The sequence below is a fragment of the Lontra canadensis genome, unplaced genomic scaffold (genome assembly GCF_010015895.1).
Source record: "Lontra canadensis isolate GAN:19392208 unplaced genomic scaffold, GSC_riverotter_1.0 scaffold14, whole genome shotgun sequence".
Classification (NCBI taxonomy): Eukaryota; Metazoa; Chordata; class Mammalia; order Carnivora; family Mustelidae; genus Lontra; species Lontra canadensis.
Window position 1 is genome coordinate 18,837,413 of NW_022631008.1, and position 22,011 is coordinate 18,859,423.

The 22,011-nt window shown below is 32.3% G+C and overlaps 1 protein-coding gene across 6 annotated transcripts in view; it reads left to right on the forward strand.

The window, feature by feature from the left end:
* Positions 1–22,011, forward strand: part of GRIK2 (glutamate ionotropic receptor kainate type subunit 2) — a 638,416-nt gene that overhangs the window by 226,667 nt on the left and 389,738 nt on the right. For all 6 annotated transcript variants that reach the window (XM_032858212.1, XM_032858210.1, XM_032858211.1 and 3 more), the window contains 2 exons: positions 16,960–17,127; positions 19,248–19,505. In XM_032858212.1, coding sequence (XP_032714103.1) covers positions 16,960–17,127; positions 19,248–19,505 — 426 coding nt within the window. The remainder of the gene's footprint in view (positions 1–16,959; positions 17,128–19,247; positions 19,506–22,011) is intronic.

Consider the following 22,011-nt stretch of genomic DNA (forward strand, 5'->3'; position numbering starts at 1 on the left):
GACCAGTCTCCTGGTGGCAAGGCAACAAAAGCTAAAATAAACAAATGGGATTATCCCAAACTAAGGTGTTTCATTTCTATAGTGATGAGCCAAATTTGTTAAATCTGTATTTGGATATTTCCCTAAGATTAGAAATATTCTGCCTTTTGCTTATGTTCTGTCTTATTACTAAGAATCTAAAATGGTATAATGCTCTGTCTCAAATTACTCCATTATCAAATGTTGTTTTCTGATTTACAAAGGTATTGCAGATATATAAAATTCTTTTTACTCCAAGACGTTTAGAAAATAGTAATTATCTATAATTCAGTTACTCATAGCTGTCCTCCATTAATACTTTAATGTCTGTCCTTTCTAACATATTTCTATATATGTATATTTATTTTATATTTATATATATAAATAAATATTTAGACATAACTAAAATGAAATAGCTAAGTTTTATTGAAATAGCCTGTTGTTTTAAGAATTTTAATTTATTCTTTCTTTTAACCTTCACAACAATCCTATGAAGTTGGTACTTAATAACACAAATAATAATCCAATAGGAAACTGAGGTATAAAATAAATTAGGTGATTTCTTTAAGGCTGCTCAGCATAAAGGCTGAAGTGGACTATGAGCTAAAGCAGGCCAGCTTCAGAGATCTTCTTCTCTTTTTAAGTATTTATTTTAATTCCAGTTAGTCAACATACAGTGTTATTATTAGTTTCAGGTGTATAATATAGTGATTCAACAACAGAGACCTTATTCTTAACTGTGTGACCTGAGCCGAAGGCAGATGTTTAACTGACTAAGCCACTCGACATCCCAAGATTTCATTCTTTCGAGGGTGAGTGGTATTCCATTGCATATATACACCACACCTTCTTTATCCATCCATCTGTCGATGGACATCTGGCCTCTTTTCATAGTTGGGCTATTTGGATATTCCTGCTATAAACACTGGGGTGCAGGTGCCCCTTCAGATCACTTCTTTGTATCTTTGGGGTAAATACCCCATTAGTGCAATTGTTGGGTCATAGGGTAACTCTATTTTCAACTCTTTGAGGAACCTCCATACTGTTTTCCCGAGTGGCTGCACCAGCTTGCATTCCCCCCAGCAATGTAAGAGGTTCCCCTTTCTCTGCATCCCCACCAACATCGTTGTTTCCTGACTTGTTAATTTTAGCCTTTCTGATTGGTGTGAGATGGTATCTCATTGTGGTTTTGATTAGTTTTTCCCTGATGCTGAGTGTGAGCATTTTTCCATGTGTCTGTTGACCATTTGTATGTCTTGGAGAAATTTCTGTTTATGTCTTCTTCCCATTTCTCAATTGGATTATTAAACAAAAATATTTTTTAGTGTTTTAAGAAAGCTTGCCTGAAAAGGTGAAAGTAAACAGTTACTTTTTAAATTTCCTTTTATCTCCTTAGTTAAAAGAAAATAATAAACACAAAAATACATGGCTCCAGCAAATAGCCTAAAGACTATTTTTAAAAGAAACTTAGCAAAACAATTATTTAAGAGGGAATTAAAAGACTTTCTTGAAGTAATAGTCCATATAAGTAATGTAAATTCTATTATATGTAATACCAAATTACATATTTAAACTGCTTTATGGATTGCACTATTGCTATTAAATTGATTTTGGATTTTTTAAAACATCAATTTTCTAGCCATCTTTTTAATTACTCTTTCTGGATTAAAACCTAAAGTTTATTTTAATGTCTCTAATATACCCTCCTAACATCTTTGTGTAGCTCTTTGCAAACTCAAAATGAATTTCCATCTATATTTTTATTGATTGAGCTCAGTAATATTTGGACACATGGTTTTTCAAGTCAATTTTTTTTGGAAATTAATGTTAGGGTGTTAGAGTGTTCCACATTTGCAGGAGATTGACAATTAACCACATTTTAAATTCTGACATAATCAGTTATGCTTCCCAATTTACTTTGCAGTTCTCAAGTAGCCTTAGAATCATGAAAGTTTTCTGACTTTCTGATCTTCAAGATCATTTCACCCATTCCCTACATTTTGCAAAAGGAAAAAAAAAACAAACAAACAGAGGTCTGGATTGTGAAGGGACTTGCTCATTCAATCACTTTTTGCCTTTCCTTTCATTTAGCTGACCTATTTTTTAAAAATCAATATAATTAAAGTGTGTGCTCTTGGCCTCAAATAGTTGGTGTTATTTATACTGCTTATATGGTGATTATTCATGTGGCTGCCTTCCCTGTTATCTCAGTTTGATCTGTCCTATTTATATCTTGATATTATTCAAGCATCTGCCTTCCCAATCAGTATGCATTCCTTCTAGGTCTTAAATTGCTAACATTTAAGTACCCATTTCCTAATTTTCCTCGCAGTATGTAGTGCATCTGCTTTAAAAGTAATATTATTTGAATGTGTAACTCCATAGTTCTCTCTATGATTTCAACGGTCCATTTGTAGAAGGAAAAACCAATACCTATTTTCCATCCACTGGTGAAAAAATATGTTGGAAACAATAGGAGGTTTGTAAAGTTAAAAGCTTATTTATTTTTCTAATAAGAAAGCACATTTATATGCCTGAGGCTAACCAATCTTTATTTAGTGGGATCCTATGACATTATTTCCTACAACTTGATTTTGGTTTATATAATGCCTTCTAACAGATAGATATTCTCTATTTTAGATTGCATCAGCAGCTTCCTTTTTCCAAATGCCCAGCACAAGTTTGAGTTGAATGGAGTATGATAGATGGAGGAGGAGGGAGGCAAAAGTAGCTTTCATATCTTTTTTATAGTGAAGAATTGCAGAGTGCTAGAACTTCAGAAAACTCCAGGACATTCTACAGACAAACTTTTCATTAGCCACATGTTTGTATAGTATTTTGTTTACTTGAAATATTGACAGAGCTGCAAGTTTGTATGCATTAGAGTGAAGAACACTATTGTTACTAGAAATATGGCTCGAAAGACTGCAGTCAGTCTATTCATTAAATTAGAAATACTCTTTGCTTCATGGCTGAGAAGATTGAGAAGAAGTGGGGAGAGGAGGAGGTGTCTCTCAGTATGCAGTAGAGATGGGTCACTACTTCTCTCCTTAGAAAATTCACCCCTTAGAGTATGTGCTTCCTACACCATCCCACTTCGAGGAGCTATGCCCTGCTAATTTGTTTTTTCATGGTGTGTCAGGCAGCCAGGCCCATGTGCACATGCGATTTTCTGCCTGCATATACATAGGTCACTAGGATGGCATCCGTCGAATTCACACAAAATCAGCTTCCGAATGTTATAGTCATACTTCATATTAATATAAAACTTTAAGAATCTTTTTCAAAATACTTACCATTCAGAAAAAGGAAAGTGGCTGTGAAAAGAACAAGAGATGGAAAACAGAGTGGCAATATCACTTAGCAGGAAGCAGTACAGTATAGTCATTAAAAGACGAGGCCTGGATTGTGGTCCCCTGGGTTAGCCTAATCCAGTATCCGTCACTTACTGACTGTGTAACTGTCCTAAGGCAAGATACTTAGGGTGCTGAACAAGCTCCAAGATCTTGCTGAAGCAGAGCACAATAGACTCAGTAAAGCAACTTATTTGCCCTAAGAATTAATCTGCCTTAGAGACTATGGAGCATAAAGGAGAAAAGCAATTCTTAGACTCAACAATGTAGACAACTTAAATGTCAGAGTTATATTCACAACTAAAATATAAAGTATTATAACAATGGGAAATACATTAATTAAAGAAAAAGTGATTCAATTACATTTTTGATGACTTTCTATTAATTCTTATAAAATATTTATTACAAGCTTGATATACAGTGTGCTCTCAATAAATGTTGACTATTAGAAGCTTTCATTCTTCAGAGTGAGCTCAAATTTAAACAAGTGTCATATTGACTTAACTTGCTTAAGCTTCAGAGTGTAGGAGTATACATTGTGATGTTTGGAAGTGATCTGGAACCAAGGGAATGCAAATCAAAGACACAATTTAGCCAGGTGAGGGTAAGGGGCAATGAGGAATGTTTTCCCAGAGAAAGTGACTATGCCAAAGACCCATGATACATTAGGAGAGAGAGAATGTTACTGGTGTGTGTGTGTGTGTGTGTGTGTGTGTGTGTGTGTGTGTGTATCTGTGGTAGGAGCTAGGTTCCTGGGCAGAAGAACATCACTTGGAAGGAATGGTGGCATTTGATTCTGGTTCACTCAGAGAAAGGTAGATGGTTGAATATATTGGGAAAGCACTGGGAAAGTGGGAATGGCAAGAAAGGAGACTGGAGAAAGAGACAGGAGATAGACTGTGAAGAACTTTGTAAATGGCCCTAAGCTTAAAAATTAGGCAGTTATTGAAAGATCTTAAGAAATTAAATGACAAATTGCATTTTAGAAATATTACTTCAGTTGCAGAAGAAAGCCAGAGTAGGAACAAGTCTGAAAAATCCACTTGAGATACATTACTACAGCGTGGAAGACATACTTCCAAGTATTTGGACCTAGTTATGCATGTGGAAAGGTTTACAGTGATGTTCCAGCAGAAATGGTGGAAACCAATGAACTGTTAGCTAGAATAATTAAGATCACTAGCTAGTTTAATAGTAGGAAAAGCCTCCAGTGGGTTATTCTTGGGTTAAGATCTGAGGTTTTGGCTTTAACTCTATCTTGCTCATCATTTTTATCACTGACTTGGACTTAGTAACAAAACTGAATGTGGCCATTCTCATAGCAAAGTAAAAAGAAACACATTTCTTCTATCTCTGTAGTATTAGTAACTGGTCTTGATGCATTAGAATTCTGAATAAACTAATATTAATAAAGAGTTGATGATAAGATCAGAATCCAAATAGTCTTAATTAGAAAATTAGGCAACAGTAAATAGATAATACTTATCAGAGACATATATGAAAAAATTTTTAAAAAGTACATTAAAAACAAACTTTTTAACAATAAGCTTAAGAGGAATCAACATTATGATATTGTGTTCTAAAAAGAATCTATTTATATTATGTATACTACATGAGTTTAGCAAATTGACAACCCCATTATACTTTGCTTTGCTTGGACCCACTTGGAATATGGTTAAAAAACGGACCCACAATAAACTGTGGATACACTGGAGTATTTTCAGAGAAGAAATGACTAGAAAAATGAAAGATCAGAATACTCATGTGATAAGCGAAAGATTTGAAACTTTTAACCTGGAAAAAAAAAATACGGCAGGAAGATACTATCTGTTTTTAAATTCTGGGTCATGACCGTATGAAAGTTGGGCTTAAATTTATTCTAATCAGAGCAAATGATGATAAGGATCAGGGAAACAGATGATGGATTAATATATAGAAGAACTTGGTGCTTGAGTTTTCCTAGGAAGTAAGAGACACTCAGTGCTAGAATTTTCCCAGGAAGTAAGAGAAAACTTCAAATGGCAGCAAATTAACCTTTCCAGGAGACCCATATGCAGTAGTAGAAGCAATCTAAGTATCCAAAGGATGTGTAGACCAGGTGATTTATTGATTATGTCATTCTTAGACTCCTCTCTCTATTATATTTACAATAATAGTACAATTGGACCATATAGTATTTTTTATAACTGCTTGCAGATTAATTTAATGGTCTTTTTGAGAAATCTGTTAAAGACCTGCAGTAAGGGCACCTGGGTGGCTCAGTGGGTTAAGCCTCTGCCTTCGGCTCAGGTCATGATCTCAGGGTTCTGGGATCGAGTCCCACATCGGGCTCTCTGCTCCGCAGGGAGTCTGCTTCCTCCTCACTCTCTCTGCCTGCCTCTCTGCCTACTTGTGATCTCCGTCTGTCAAATAAATAAAATCTTAAAAAAAAAAACCATGCAGTAATAACAAAACGGTAAGTATAGGAGTCTTATTTCTTCTTACTCTTTTTATTCCCCCTGCCCAAACTTTTATTATGAACTTTAAAAATACACAGAAAAGATCAGATGGTAACATATATGCTCATATACTTACCACATTAATTAATTGTTAACATTTTTCCATCTTTGTTTTTATGACACCCAAACTCTTCATCATGAATCTCCTAAAAACAAGAGTATTTTCTTATAGAACCACTATAGCATCATTTTGCCTAAGGAGAAAAAGAAACAATTTCTTAATGCCATTTAATATCTAGGGCATTTTTAAAAATAGCCTTCCACATTTACAAAAAAGCATGCTGATTTTATTCTTTGGATAAGGATTTGTACAAAATTAAAGTGAAGAGAACATGTTTTGCATTTATTTAGATAGAAAATAAGATTATTATAATAGTTGATGGGGAAAAAACTAGCATGTCTTCTGAGAGAATAACATTCATAACATTGATTTCTTTATTAAAGTAAACATCTATAAAATGATGGTTTTTACCTACTTTAAGAAAGGACCTATTTGAACCGTCTCAGAAATTACATGTGATGTTGGTTGGCACATCTGCCACAGGTTTATGAGTCATACAGTCCTCAGGAGTAGATTAAATAGATCTAAAGGAGAAAAGATTGGGAGAGGCTTCAGCAATTAGCTAATATAAAACTTTTTATTTCAAGTCTTGCTTTATATTGCTTTTATGAAATAGTAAAATTTCAGTTTTGGTGAGTTTTGTGTAAACAAAGGATTCCTTGCCATTTGTTCTTTCATATCTACGAAACAAGGCAGGACAAATAGACCTATGGAAAGGAAGGCTATTCTCATCGGTTTCTTCTATTCTTTCTTTATCAAGCCTATGACAGAGGGACGAGAGCTATTAACTTTTACAATAAGCTGGGAGAAAGAACTGGAGGAATTTTATTGTTTGATATAGGGGTTATGTGAGATATGGTGACTCTTTCTGAATTAAAACACACACACAAAAACAAAACAACAAAACTAAACAAAAAAGAAAGCTGTGAGAATGATTATTACAGCTGATTTTTTTTTTTTAATTTTCAAAAGCCAAAGGTAAGTATAAGAAAGCAGTGGAGTGTTACTTGTATCCAGTAGAGAATAGGGAATTGGATGATAATGAGAAAGTAGGCTTTAGGTTCTTGAAAATGTGAAATTGGGTGAATCTTGGTAGAAGTCTCAGGAAAGCCCATAATTATAAGTTACTAAAATGCTTCTTTAGGATCATATAGTTCTTCTGTGCTCTTTATTATTCTGGGATGTACTTTACCCACCAAACATGATTTTTGAACTCCTTAGGGTAGCAATTCTCTTTTCATGTACCACATGCTTATGAAATGCTATGTACACTTCTGACACTTCATAATAAAATTAATAAGTCTGGAAGCTCTTTTTATAGAAGGTACGTAGTGCAAACTTGGTATTATTTTTCTCAAGCTATGTAAAGAGAAAAGGATCTGTTCAAAATCAGGTGAACAATTATCCTTTCGTAGGTTTATGAACAGATAGACAAAATGCTTTGCCTTTCAATTTTTTATTAGTAATTTTTAAAGCCAAAGATATACTTTTAGGAAAAAAAAAATAGCTGATTTCTTCCTTAGAGAATCAAATTTGTAGGCCCTTATTTTCTACTTCACAAAGAAAATAGATAAAATATGAAGTCTTTCAGTGTCCTGCCCATCTTCACATCAGCAGATCACAGATAATTGCCTCGTGCTTCAATGAATGAAGTGTCCTTCTCCCCAGGTTTACCTACCATTTCCTTTGGGTTTGATCTTCTCTTGCTCCCAAGCCACCTAGCTTCATCAGTAATACCTTCTTTTCTACCTTTCTCTTTCTATTGTTCTCTCCCCATCATATAACCTTGCTGTCTTTCTCATCATAAAAGAAAAATGCATAAACACCCAGAGATTTCATAGTGTCTTCTAGCTACTCTCCTGTTTTCTGCTACCCCTTAATAATAGTCTAGCTTCATTTTAAAACATATTTTATTCATTTTTTAAAAATGTATAAAAACACAGATTCATTGTTAACAATTTCAAATGTATAAACAAGGGTTGTCTGGGTGGCTCAATCGGTTAAGCATCTGACTCTTGATTTTGGCTGGGGTCATGATCTCAGGGTCATGATAAGGGGCCCTGTATCTGGCTCTGGGCTGTGTGTGGACACTGCTTAGGATTTTCTCCCTCTCCGTCTGCCCATTCCTGCTCTCACAGTCTCTCTCTCTTTCACAAATAAGTAAGCAAATAAATAAATACATATATAAAATGTACAAATAAGTGGAAAGAAGAAAATTAATCAAATGCCTGTCATCTGAAATAAATCATACTTAATATTTTATTATGCATAAGTATATATTGTGACTGCTTATAAAGCATTTTTGTCATCAAATAACTTCTATCGAATATAAAAATGGCTAGATACATATTATTTAATTATTTAAGTGTACCATAATTTGTGTCTACCATTGGATGGTTAGAGCATTTCTAATCATATTGTTCTTTATTTTTTTTAAGATTTTATTTATTTATTTATTTGTTTGTTTGTTTATTTATTCATTTATTTGACAGAGATCACAAGCAGGCAGAGAGACAGGCAGAGAGGGAGGGAAGCAGGCTCCCCGCCGAGCAGAGAGCCCTATGCAAGGCTCAATCCCAGGACCCTGAGATCATGACTTGAGCCAAAGGAAGAGGCTTAACCCACTGAGCCACCCAGGAGCCCCTCTAATCATATTGTTCTAAGGAACAAAGTGAACATCCTCACAGCTAAATGACCCGCGTTTTTCTTCAGGTTACATCCTACAGGTAGAATTACCAGACTTAAGTGTATGATGTTTTTAAAGCCTGATAGATTTAAATAAAGGTTTTCAAGAAAGTTTATCAATTTCTTTTTCTTTTCAACTGTGCTTTTCTCACACACCTAAACAAATTTAATCTCTAAAAATTCTTTTAGTCTTTCCTATTTTAGAGCATTTTAATATGTTCAGTAGTTATTTGCATATCTTGCTTATAAATTATCTATTCATATTCTTTGCCCATTTTTCTGTTGCAGTGATCATATTTTTAATGTAAGTGTTACTTATATATTGAAGATACTAACCTTTTTAAAAATTTTTTATTTATTTATTTGAGAGAAAGAGCAAGCACAAGCAGGGGGAGCTGCAGAGGGAGAGGGAGAAGCAGGTTTCCCACTAACAGGGAGCCAGATGTGGAGCTCAATCCCAGGACCCTGGGATCATCAGCTGAGCTGAAGACAGATGCTTACTTGACTGAGCCCCCCAGGCACCTCATGCAATTGTTTTTTAAAATAAAATTTTATTAAAAGATGATTCATATGTACCAAAGTGCACAAATTATAGAGTAGTAGAGCTTTAACAATACATATCCAAACACCGAGGTTAAAAAACAGAACATCAGCAGCACCTCAGAAGCACATCATGTACCCTCCTTACCCCACCACTATTTTTTGAAGTTTTTGAAAAATGATTTCAAACAGCAGTATTTTTTTTGTGTTTGTCTGACTTCTTTCACTCAGTATTTTGTTTATGAGATTCATCTTATATTTTTGCATGTGGTTACCGAATACATGATCTTTGACAGACATGCATGCACTTTTTGTTGGGTGTGTATCCTGGAGTACAATTTTGGCCACAGGGTTTGTGGATTTTCAATGTTAGAAGACCCTGAAGCACAACTTTTAAAGCAGGTTGTACCAGCTTCTAGAGAGACCAGCAATGTATGGGAGGTCTACGTGCTCTACATTTTCAACAACACTTGATACTACTTGTCTTTTTCATTATAATCATTTGAGTGTCTATAAAATTTTTCTGAACTGTAATTTTAATTTTTATTGTCCAGAGTACTATGAAATTGAACTGCTTTTTGTATGTTTACTGTCCCTTTGAATTTTTTAGGGGAGAGTGATTGTTCAAGTTTTCTACCCACATTTCTATTGATTTGACTGCTGTTTTCTTTTTTCTTTTTTTTTTTTAAGATTTTATTTATTTGACAGACAGAGATCACAAGTAAGCAGAGAGGCAGAGAAAGAGGAGGAAGCAGGCTCCCCACTGAGCAGAGAGCCCGATGCGGGGCTCGATACCAAGACCCTGGTATCATGACCTGAGTCGAAGGCAGAGGCTTTAACCCACTGAGCCACCCAGGCGCCCCTGCTGTTTTCTTTTTATGAATATTTTCAAGAGATGAATCTCTGTCTTACATACATACACACACAGATAGACACATCCTCTGAATTGTTTCTTGAACTTAAATTCTTAATTTTAATGTTTTATGTATCATATTTCTACCTTATAGTTAATGCTTTTTGTCTTCTTTTTTTTTTGGTTAAGAAATCTTTTCCTAGCTTGTTTTTAACATTATTGTTTAATTTTCACATTCAGTCATGTAATTGAAATGATTTTTAAAGTGTGATTATTGAATTGATCCAGACGTATTTATTGAAAATAAAATTCTTTTTCCTTGGCACTATAACATTATCACTTATATGTCAGTGACAATATAGGTGAAAGTTTGTTTATGGATTGTATGTACTGTTCTATTTATCTATTGGTCTTTTTTTTTTAAATAAAGAGAAAAAGAGCACAACTAGGGATGGAAAGGGCAGAGAGAGAAGGAGAGAGAGAATCTTAATCAGACTCCATGGTCACCTTGGAGTCTTAAATGGGGCTTGAACTCAACACCCTAAGATCATGACCTGAGCCAAAATCAAGAATTGGACACAACTGACTGAACTACCCAGGTGCCCCTCTATTAGTCTATTTTTATACTAATACCAAAATTGAGTAATTTATAGTTGAATGAATTATTACAATTCTTGAAATATGGTAGCATAAGCCCTCCAGCCTTTGTTTCTCTTAAGATTGCTTTTATTATTTTAGGCCCTTTGCATTTCTGTATGTATTTTAGTCTGCTGTGATTTTGATTGGGATTTTACCAACCTATAGAACAATTTGTGGAGAATTGAGTTCTTTATTTCATAAGTTTAGTATATCCCTGTTTAGTTAGTTCTTATTTTCTCTCAATAATGTTTTATACTTTTCACCACAATATTTTGTACATCCTATGTTATATTTCAGCGTATCTAAAGTTTTTTGATGCTATTGAAATTGATACTTCATAATTTTTTCATTTTGTTTTGTTGTTGATATGTAGAAATATATTTTTGTACATTGATCTTATATCCAATAAAATCTTGCTAAATTTGTTCTTTTAATTCTAGTAATTTATCTGTATTATTTTCTACATATACAATCATTTCATCCAAGAATAACCATAGTTTTGTTTCTTCCTTTTCAAAACTTATTATGTTTATTTATTATTTATTTTAGTTTAATTACTCATTGCACTAAAGAGTACCTACATTGCAATGCTAAATAAAAGTGGTCATGGTGAGCACCCTTATTTCATTTCCAGTCTTAAGCGGAAAGGTTTCAACATTATACAGTAAGTGTGATGGTTGATGTAGGTTGTTTATAGATACTCTGTATCTGCTTAGAAGTTCTCTTCTATCTCTCAATTGCTCAGAGCTTTTAATCGTGATTTGAAGCTGAAATTTATCAATGATACTGTCATAATTATCAAAAAGTTCATTCCATTTTCTCCATTTTCTCTTAATATTTTAAACTATATAGAATTATTTTCAAATGTTAAGCACATCTTGAATTCCTAAAATAAACCCCACTTATTTTTTTTTCTTTTTACATTTTTATTTAGATTTCAGTTAGTTAACATAAAGTGTAGTTTCAGGTGTACAATATAGTGATTCAACACTTCCATACATCACCTGGTGCTCATCACAAGGGTGCTCCTTAATCTCACCTTTCCTCTCACCCTCTTCCCTCTGGTGACCATCAGTTTGTTCTCTATAGTTAAGAGTCTGTTTCTTGGTTTACCTCTCTCTCTTCTTTTCTTGTTTCACTTGTTTGTTTTGTTTCTTAAATTCCACATATGAATGACGTGGTATGGTATTTGTCTTTCCTTGAATGACTTATTTCCCTTAGCATAATATTCTCTAGTTCTATCCATATCATTGCAAATGGCAATTTCATTCTTTTTTATGGTTAATATGCCATTGTATACATATACCACATCTTCTTTATCCATTCATCAGTCAGTGGACACTTGGGCTGTTTCCATAACTTGGCTATTATAGCTAATGCTGCCATGAACAAGAGGGTGCATGTAACCCCTTGAATTAATATTTTTGTATTCTTTTATATACACAATTTTGTATAAATTGTGCAATTGCTGGATCCTAGGGTAGTTCTGTTTTTAACTTTTAGAGGAACCTCCATACCCATTTGGTTTGATGTATTATTGTCTTTATATTTTGCTAGATTCAATCTGCTGTATTTAGGATTTTTGCATCTATATGTTCATGAAGAGTTGGTGTGCAACTTTTTTTTTAAGTTCAATCTTCTTATTCTTGATTAGACTCGTTAAAATTTTAGAAATTTTAATAATATTTTAAATAACCAAAGTTTGGCTTTGTATGTGTGTTTTCTATTGCGTTATTTTATCTACTATTTTATTTATTTCTGCTCTGATCTTTATTATGTTTCTCTTCTATTTCCTTTGGATTTGATTTGTTCTTTTTTTTCCTAGATATTTGAGATGGCACTTAGATCATTGATTTTTAGTCTTCTATTTTTTAAATTTAAATTTTGATTTTTAGTCTTAAATTTTCTTTTAAGCATGGACTTAGTTGTATTCTACAAGTTTTAAGTGCCAAATTTTCAGTTTTATTTTGTTCCAATTTGGTAATAACCATTATGATTTCATTCTTGACCCATGGGTTACTGAGGCATATGTTCTTTAATTTCTAAATTTGGGATTTCCAAGTTATCTTTCTGTTATTTATTTCTAGTTTAATATCACTATGATGAGGGAACATGCTCCGAATTATTTCAGTCCTTTTAAATGTGTTGAGATTTAGTACATGGCCTAGCTTATGACTGATCAATTTTGGTAACCATACACTTGAAAAAAAAATTATTTTGTCATTTTGAGGTAGTGTGTTTCATCTTTGTTAATTAAGTCAAATATTTTTGATCATCTAAATTTTAACTGATTTTTTTTTGTCTGCTTCTTCTGTGAGCTACTAAAAGTGGTGTTTTAATGTTTCTCACTATGATGTGTATCTCCTTCTAGCCCTGTCAATATGTTGGAGGGTTTTTTTTTTTTTTTTTAGTGTATATAGATTCTGAATTTTATCATTATGATAGACATCCTTTATTCTCTTCAAGTCTACTTTATCTAACATTGGAATAGCTTCCCCAGGTTTTATTTGGTTAGTGTGGTTTTAGAACCAATCTTTACCCATCTCTTTTCTTATTTTTCACTATTACTCTTACAGGTAGCTTACAGTTTTGTGCCTTTTTATTCTGTTGGGTAATCTTAAACTTTAAAATATGAATCTATTTCATTTACCTTTAACGTAATTACTGATACATTTGTTTTGGATCACTTATATCATCTTACTAATTCTTTTGGTGTTTTCTCTATTTTACTTATGTTTCTGATTCTTTTTGGACAAATAAAATATTTTTTATTAAGTCATTTTTCTTCTTTTAAAATTTTTGATCATATGTTATTTCATTACTTTAGTCTTTATCTTAGAAATTTAAATATGTATTGTTGCATTATTACAGTCTAAAATAATTATCTTTATCGTCCTCCCAACATTGCTAGAACATTAACGTTCTTTAATTTTATTTATAATTTTCTCAACTTTGGTGTTGTTATTAGAATGTACTTTGATTTAAATTCATGACAAACATCATAAGATGTTACTGTTCTTGCTTGTTTAGTTAAAATTTATTGATTTCACCCACATATTTACCCTTTCTTTATACTTCATACATTTAAGCAGTGTAGTGGACACTCTGGGATCATTTTTCCTCTACCTAAAGAACTCATTTGTTTAATATTTGTTTTAGGGGAGGTTTTTTCCATGATAGAGTCTCTCAATTTTGTTATTTTCATCGTTATGATTATATGCCATTGGCAAATGATATTTGTGTCTCTTCTATATATAGAATGAAATTAAAATGCGACTCTATGTTCTAATAAGTAATTTTTATTTCTAATTACATTTATTAAAATTTCCAGAATAATAGTAAAAATGGATATTATAGACATTCTTATCTTTTTCCTGACATTACTGGGACTTTGTTTCTGTTTTACTCTTAAATATAATATTTCCATTAATATGTGATTTTTATCTTAGTAAAGCTTCATTATGACTCCATTAATTTTTTCTGAAAATATTTTCTTAATCAAGAATAATTAATGATATCTATCAGGTGTCTTTAAACCATCTAATATGGTGATGGTACTTTTTTCTTTTTTGATCAATTATTATATTAGCTGTTACTAAACTTTCCAAAATTTTAAATAGAATTACAAAAGCTCTGTTTGTTTCCCACATAAATTTAAAGCACCCACCCAATATTTTTTGGAAAGTAATTCTTTGCTAAATTCTTTTACTGAACTGTCCATACTTGCCCTCCACAAAACAGGAGTAGTGGTCTTTCTTTTTCTTTTCTGTCTTCCTTTCTTTCTTCCTTTTCTTTCTTTCTTTCTTTCCTTTTTTTTCTTTCTTCCTTTCTTCCTTCCTACCTTCCTTCCTTCCTTCTTTTCTTTCTTTGAGTTAACATGGCCAGAAGGTATTATAGAAGATATTGTGTTTAGAAAGCTTACATTGATATTTTTAATTTTTATATACAAAATTTTCAATTCTGGCTTTGGATCAATAAAAATTATTTTATTTAATTAAGATAAAATCGGGTGCCTGGGTGGCTCAGCAGGTTAATTAAGATAAAATGGGTTATCTTGAGGAATTACGAAGATTTCCTTAAATATTCAAACCAGTAATAAATATGTAAACTTGAATTATTTGTTTTCAAGAGAGATAAAGAATAAGAATATTTTATCCCACTGTCATCAAATATTGATCACTTTTGTATCCTTCTTTTGTCTTTTGTATTTATATCACATAGAAACTATAATTTGAACTGAGGAAAGTAGATTTAGTTTTTCATTTTATTTTGCCATTAAGAAACAACTTCAGGTTTGCATTTCTATAATTGAAACTTTATTTCTAATTAAATTTAAGAAGTACTTTATAATTGCTCAATTATTTTCCTGTTCCATATGTAGACTCTTATATTTCTAATTATATATTATTATTAAAGTCATTATGTCTCACCTTTAGGAGGTTTTGTATATTTTACCTGAATAAAACTTTGAAGAAAAATACTAGTTTGTACTAGAATAAGCAAGGGCTTTGAAGTTTTTGAATGAACAGATTGTAATGTTGGCTCTATCACTTGACAGCTATATGATCTTGGGCCAAAAGAGTTCTTTACTATAAAATAATACTACTTGGCATTACTTTGAAGATTCAGTGAAACCTTAGACATTTATGGAGTGCTTACTCTAGGGCAGCCACCAATCTAATTAAGTGCTTTGTTACAAGATAACATTTAATTTTTATAACAACTCTATGCAGTCACCTTCATTATCATACTCTTTTTAGAGATGAAGAAATTTAGACTGAGGATTTAAGCAATGGCCAATTTTATGTGGATGGCAAATGGCAAACAAAGATTGTACACCCAGTTTGGCTTCAGAGTCTAGGCTCACACCACCGTTCTCCTCCATATATACGTGACATCTGACTTGGTTCTTGACACCAATTAGGCATGTAAATTGTTATTGTTCTGCTTGGCCTAAGTCTCTAAAGACTTTAACTGTATTCAGAGAACTATTTCACAGTAAGTTGATTGCTCTGGTAACTATACCATTAATTTAGTTGAAAGAATAAGAGAAATATTTCAAACTAATATGGGGTCAAATAACAAATTTTCTAATTCTTTCTAAATATGAATTTGTCTGAGTACTGTGGTATTTTGTTGACTCCTAATTCCTCATGTTTACAGGAATTATCACCATACCATGGATTCTTGCTAATTTAGAATTGTTACCATACCATAACTTCTTACTACTTTAGAATAAGTAGTTTGTGGTTTATGTGTCAGAAGACTTTTGATGAGGTATGAATTGCAAACTGTGGAAATGGCATATTCAAGGGAGTTTAGTTTGTGAATGACTGCAGAGAGTACATGGAATGAAATTTGAAAGGGAGAAAGAAAAATGCTCTCTATTGTTAACTAGTACTAGTTTCCCAAAGACAGAGGTTGGGCAGTGGCAAATATCAGATGCTCACACTTTCATTCCATTACCAAAGTAACAATAAAGAAGAGAGTCTGTTGGCGGCAAAGGTCCCATAGGTCACTCATAACTGAATAGAGACAATATTAAGAAGCAGCAAGACTGAGACAAGAATGAGGAAACTGGATTAAGACATAACTGGTGAAAGGTGACAAATGGAAAAGACATGTTTTTGAATTGTACTCTATATTTTATGGCCTAAATTATATGCTTCCTTATTATTTACTGATGAAGGGATTTGCACTGTTGGGGAGAGTTATCTTTCACAAATGTCCAAGTATCTTCTAAAAAAGACTTAGAGTAGAACATATAGAGAAATGCTACTTTGCTGTCTTTTCTTGCAAGCTCATTTGTTAGAATTTGCAAGTGAATTTGTATTTTGGGCGTTTAGCACAGTATGTGCCATAGAAATTATGCTAAAGATTTCTGATTTGTCAATTAATGGAGACATATTTAATATTGTTTTCCTGATGCTTAACTTCATAGCTTTATATCAGCATAGAGTATTTATTATTCTGGAACTGTGCAAAAGTTTGAGGGATAATGCTCGGTACTTAAGGCAAAATCTATATATACCTAGGATCTAAAAGAAGGAATTATTGAAAGAAAAAAGGAAAATCATATTTAAATTATGGTAAATTATGATAACAATAGCAAAGAAATTTTTATGATATGGATTTATTTAAAAGGGCATATCTCAAATATTCAAGTTCACAGAAAAAGTAAGCACTAATTCCATGTATTTAAGCAAATCACACACACACACACATAAATGCATACATACATAAAAGTAAAGAAAACTTTATACATTTTCTTTATCTTCTAAGAACTGTATGATTATTCTTTCTTTTTTCCAGGTGGCATTTTTGAATATGTGGAATCTGGCCCAATGGGAGCCGAAGAGCTTGCATTCAGATTTGCTGTGAATACAATCAATAGAAATAGAACATTGTTACCCAATACCACCCTAACTTATGACACCCAAAAGATAAACCTCTATGACAGTTTTGAAGCATCCAAAAAAGGTAATTGACAAATATTTGACATTATATTTTCTGGAATTCAAATTTCCAGGTATTCTTGAGAGATTTCTTAATTCTAAATGTAATTAATAAGTTATTAGGAATATTTTCATGCAAATATTTCTTTTTAAAATGCATGTAAATTTTATCAGGGACAGTAAGGTGATATGGTTACCTATTACAAAAATAAAACAGCTTATAACATGAAATACAATTAGGTCTATGATTGTTGTGAAATTGTTTTTTTCCCCCAATAATCCTGTTTTCTTAGTAAACTATTCCTATTTTTAAGAACCCACTAAATAAAATGATACATCAGTGGATTTTACCAAGTTTTGGAATCCATTCTTACATTTTTATTTCTATTACCTGTCACTTCTACTACATTATTACTATTATCTCAATTTACTGACTCCCTTGAAAATTCTGTAGTTCCAAGTGACTTTATAATGTCAGCCCAATCTTAAAACTTTACTGGAAATTTTTCAAAAAACTTTCACTTGTGTGTACTCCATGCCTATTTTTAAGCTAGTGGATGTATCTTCTTATGACTGAAATAAATGGAAAATGTGAAAATTGAATTATAAGAAGATATAATTAGAATATTTATAAATTTTGTTATTTTATTATGTTGTTAAACTGTGTTTTTAATGGTAAGAATAGAAAAATAACTTTGTGGATATGACTTTAACATTTATAAAGTAAGGAAGGTAATAGAGAACTACTATCAACACATTATTTTAACCAAACAACAATCTTGGTAGTAAGCATGTTTTGAGAGAGGTTTCCATAGTCTTACTTATCTAAGTGGGTGATCTTTTCTTTGCATAGTTAGCATTCTTTTGCATAGTTAGCATTAACAGGAATTAAATTTCATAATATAGATTTTCTCAAAGGAGTGGACTTCGAAAGCATTTGCTCTAAATTCATATTTTTAAAACAACATTTACTTTTCTGTAATTCTAATATTGTTTTATTAGCTATCTTACCTTGATGGAAATGTACATAATTATTTATAATTCTAACCTGGTCTAGATTTCTTCTAATTTCATTAATATTAATGGCAACTGATAAGGTACAATATTCTGTGAGATGAAAGTACCCTTTTTATCCCCCAGCTAACTAGTGTTTATCAAAGCCTATATTCTGCCTGCCCTTTGAATTCATATCTTTATGAATACAAATAAGTTTCCACATTTCAGAACCATGTCGGGGTGATGAAAGGTTTTAAAGGCTGGAAAAAAAAGGGTAAAGGTTATTGTGAAATACTACATTTGTCATCATAATTGCAAAATAAGTCATTAACTGTAAGACAAGTGCATTTGATTAGTGACATAGTTCATGATTATTTCCATTAGGAAGAAGAAGCTCTGTCTCAAATGAAATAATTTAGACCAAAGAATATGGAATATGGGTGAAGCATAAAAAAATATTAATAGGTTTCTTAATGAGAAATTCAAAGGAGTAATGTAAAAATAACAGACTAGCATGTTCTTTTTAAACATTTTTTAAAGGTTTTATTTATTTATTTGAGAGAGGGAGCATGCACAAACACTAATTGGGGTAGGGTGGCCAGAAGAGGGAGGGAGAAACAGCCTCCCTGATGAGTAGAGGGCCTGACTTGGGACTTGATCCCAGAAGGATCAGGAACTGAGCTGAAGGCAGACACTTAACTAACTGAACCACCCAAGTGCCCAGAGACTAGCATGTTCTAGCAACAAACAGGTTACTGTCTTAGGAATTAGAAGGTGTTAAACTCATTTGGTTTACAAAATATTAAAAAGGGTTTACAAATTTTGTCACCCACTAAAATCCATTGAAGTTTATATTCATTCATTCCCCTTCCTTCTTAAATTCTAGAATACCCTTCCCCTTCCCCTCTTTTGACATTATTTGTAAAATTATTTGAACACTGAGATGCAGATGTCTGGAAGAATTTCCCTTCTAACAAACATAATGTTTGGAGTTCAACAAAATATGGAAATTATCTAAATGTAGATGTTATTTATAAGGAAAACAAAATCGTTCTTCAGGATAAACCTTCAGGCTTACGATAATAATGTGGTAACCTTGGCAAGCTGGCATCTCTCCTCATTATTGACCGACTTCTATCTCCTCTTCAGCCTGTGATCAGCTGTCTCTTGGCGTAGCTGCCATCTTCGGGCCTTCACACAGCTCTTCAGCAAATGCTGTGCAGTCTATCTGCAATGCTCTGGGGGTTCCCCACATACAGACCCGCTGGAAGCACCAGGTGTCGGACAACAAAGATTCCTTCTATGTCAGTCTTTACCCAGACTTCTCTTCACTCAGCCGTGCCATTTTGGATTTGGTACAGTTCTTCAAGTGGAAAACTGTCACAGTCGTGTATGATGACAGCACTGGTAAGAAAAATCAGTAGCCTTCAGGGCTATGCTTTAAGTATGCACAGCGTTCTGAAACTTATTCAAGATTCTTACTATGTTCTTCTTTGGTGTTTTAATTAAGGTGAGGGATGGAAAGACATTTGGAATCAAGCATCAACACTAATTTCACACATCCAAAGAACAGCTAAATTCCATACTTTCTCTCTGTATTTGTGAGATAAGCACTTTTCTTTCCTGTGAAGGATCAGTTAGCATGAACTATAATATTGGGTGAAGGATAGAGAGAGTATAAAATATAATATTGAAATTTTATTCAAAGAATTCTTCTGCTAGATTCAGAATAGTTTCCTACATTAAAGTCTTACAATTGACTGTTAGTGAAACTTATCAAGAAATTCAGGATTTTGACTTAACATTTTCTTTGGCCATTTATGTGCCAAAAATGTGTATGATAAATAATAACTTTTATATCTATATAGTGTGTTTGAAGTTTAAAAAAAGTTTTGTTTTTTTTTTTATTTGAAACAATGTAATACCCATTGAAATACTCAGAGTTTTTAGAACTATGTGTAGACATAGTTTAGGGATTTGGAAAAGAGAGTTTTCTAGGTGATATTTATTACAGTGTCTTTGATGAGTATTTAATGAGTGTTTGCTGGCTAGAGGTTGTTTGTGCTTTCTTGTTCTAATGTATATTATTATTTTTATATGTGAATTGTTGTTTTGAAATAGCAATTAAAAACAAGTATCATAGATAAATATATGAAAGTAAAACATGGAAAATAAATGTATTTTATTTTCCTTGGCAGCTATACTGGTAGAAGTTCATACTATATTGATTATTTTATAGTGACAGGAATTTTGCATTAAGATGTTTATCAATGGTCCAAATAGTGCTCTTAAAATACGATGTGATTATAGTATTTTATTCTAAGACATTTCACTATACCTTCATGTTCATATAAAAATTGAAATTCATTTGAATTAAATTCTCCCAAAATAATCTAGTAGCACACTTTGTTCATGTGTGCAAGATTTAGAACTATGTGCAGGACTAAGTCCCTTTGCCCATAAAATTGACCAACTAGACAGATAGCAATTCTCCCAGCAAGACAACGGAAGAGAAAATTATAGGGTTGAGAAAACAATGAATATAACTTGAAAAACATTTTCATTAGGGTAAGAAAGACTGAGTCTCAATACCCATTAAGAGAGTAATTTCACTTTTCTGATTTTAAAAAGTGAAATGTTCATGAATAATTTTAACTTAGAAATATAAATAAAAGCCCTTCAAAAAATATCTTAGTAAGTACATTTGATGTCTTTTAACTGAAATTAGACTTACTAAGTTTGTTGTATGATGTTTTACTCCCAAATCATTACTTTTCTGTTGTTGATAAATTTCTTTATGTCAAGTTATAAATGGTAGATTCCATGTGAATGGTTTTTCTGGGGTGTTATAATGTGATGGTCCAGGAAAACCTCAGTTCAAATTGGTCCATAACTCTTTATGAGTGGTCACATATGGAACTATATAAATATGAATACATACACATTGTGAATCTGTGAGTTATTTACTTCTCTGTTCCCTCTGATTTAATTCAGGTGAATGCTATCCAAACATCACATATCTTCATATATACATGTATACACACATGGTATATACACACATATGTGAGTGCATATAAGTATATGTTGTACATGTGATATTTATATTTATTTCTTATTATTTTAAAACTCATGGTGGAAAAGATATTGGCAAATGTTCAAAATGTTTATGGATAGTACACCTTCTTCACTATTCTGTGTGTGTGTGTGTGTGTGTATTATGACATTTTTATTTCACATATGTAGCTCTTGAGTGATTGACTAAAATGATAATGGGATTTGTGACCAAGATCAAATCACAATTCGATAAAGCAAAGCTTCATATGTAATTAATCTTTTGCTTTAAATAATATTCTAAACATTTATATCATTGAAGCAAATTTAAATAGAGAAATAAATGTTATTAGTTAATTCAATGTATACACTTTTAATGGAAACTTGAACTCAGATTAAATTTATTAAAATAGTTTGAAACTATTTGAAAGAAAATTTGCTGCACTCTTCACTTTGAAAGTGACATGAATACTTGGAGATTCTAAAACCTGATTACTTAAATATTAATACTAAGAGTCACTACAAAATTATCTGTAGAGTAGATGTATCTTAAAAGTACTCTGAGGAGAATAAAAGCTTATAATTGCTCTATTTCATGCAACATTTAATTTAAAATATATTGGTAAGGAATCTACTATTTGCCAGGGACCAGCGCAGGTGTGTTTATTCCAATAGAGCAAAGTTCTGGCCCTGGCTGAGCTTCTAGTTCCTATTTAGGGATATGTGATTGTCCATGTTTTTACTACATTTGTAGTGAGCTAGTGGCATCTGCAACTGGCCACTGGTAGTACCTTTAAATTTATTTATTTTTTTTTAAAGATTTTATTTATTTATTTGAGAGAGAGTGAGTAAGCAATCGAGA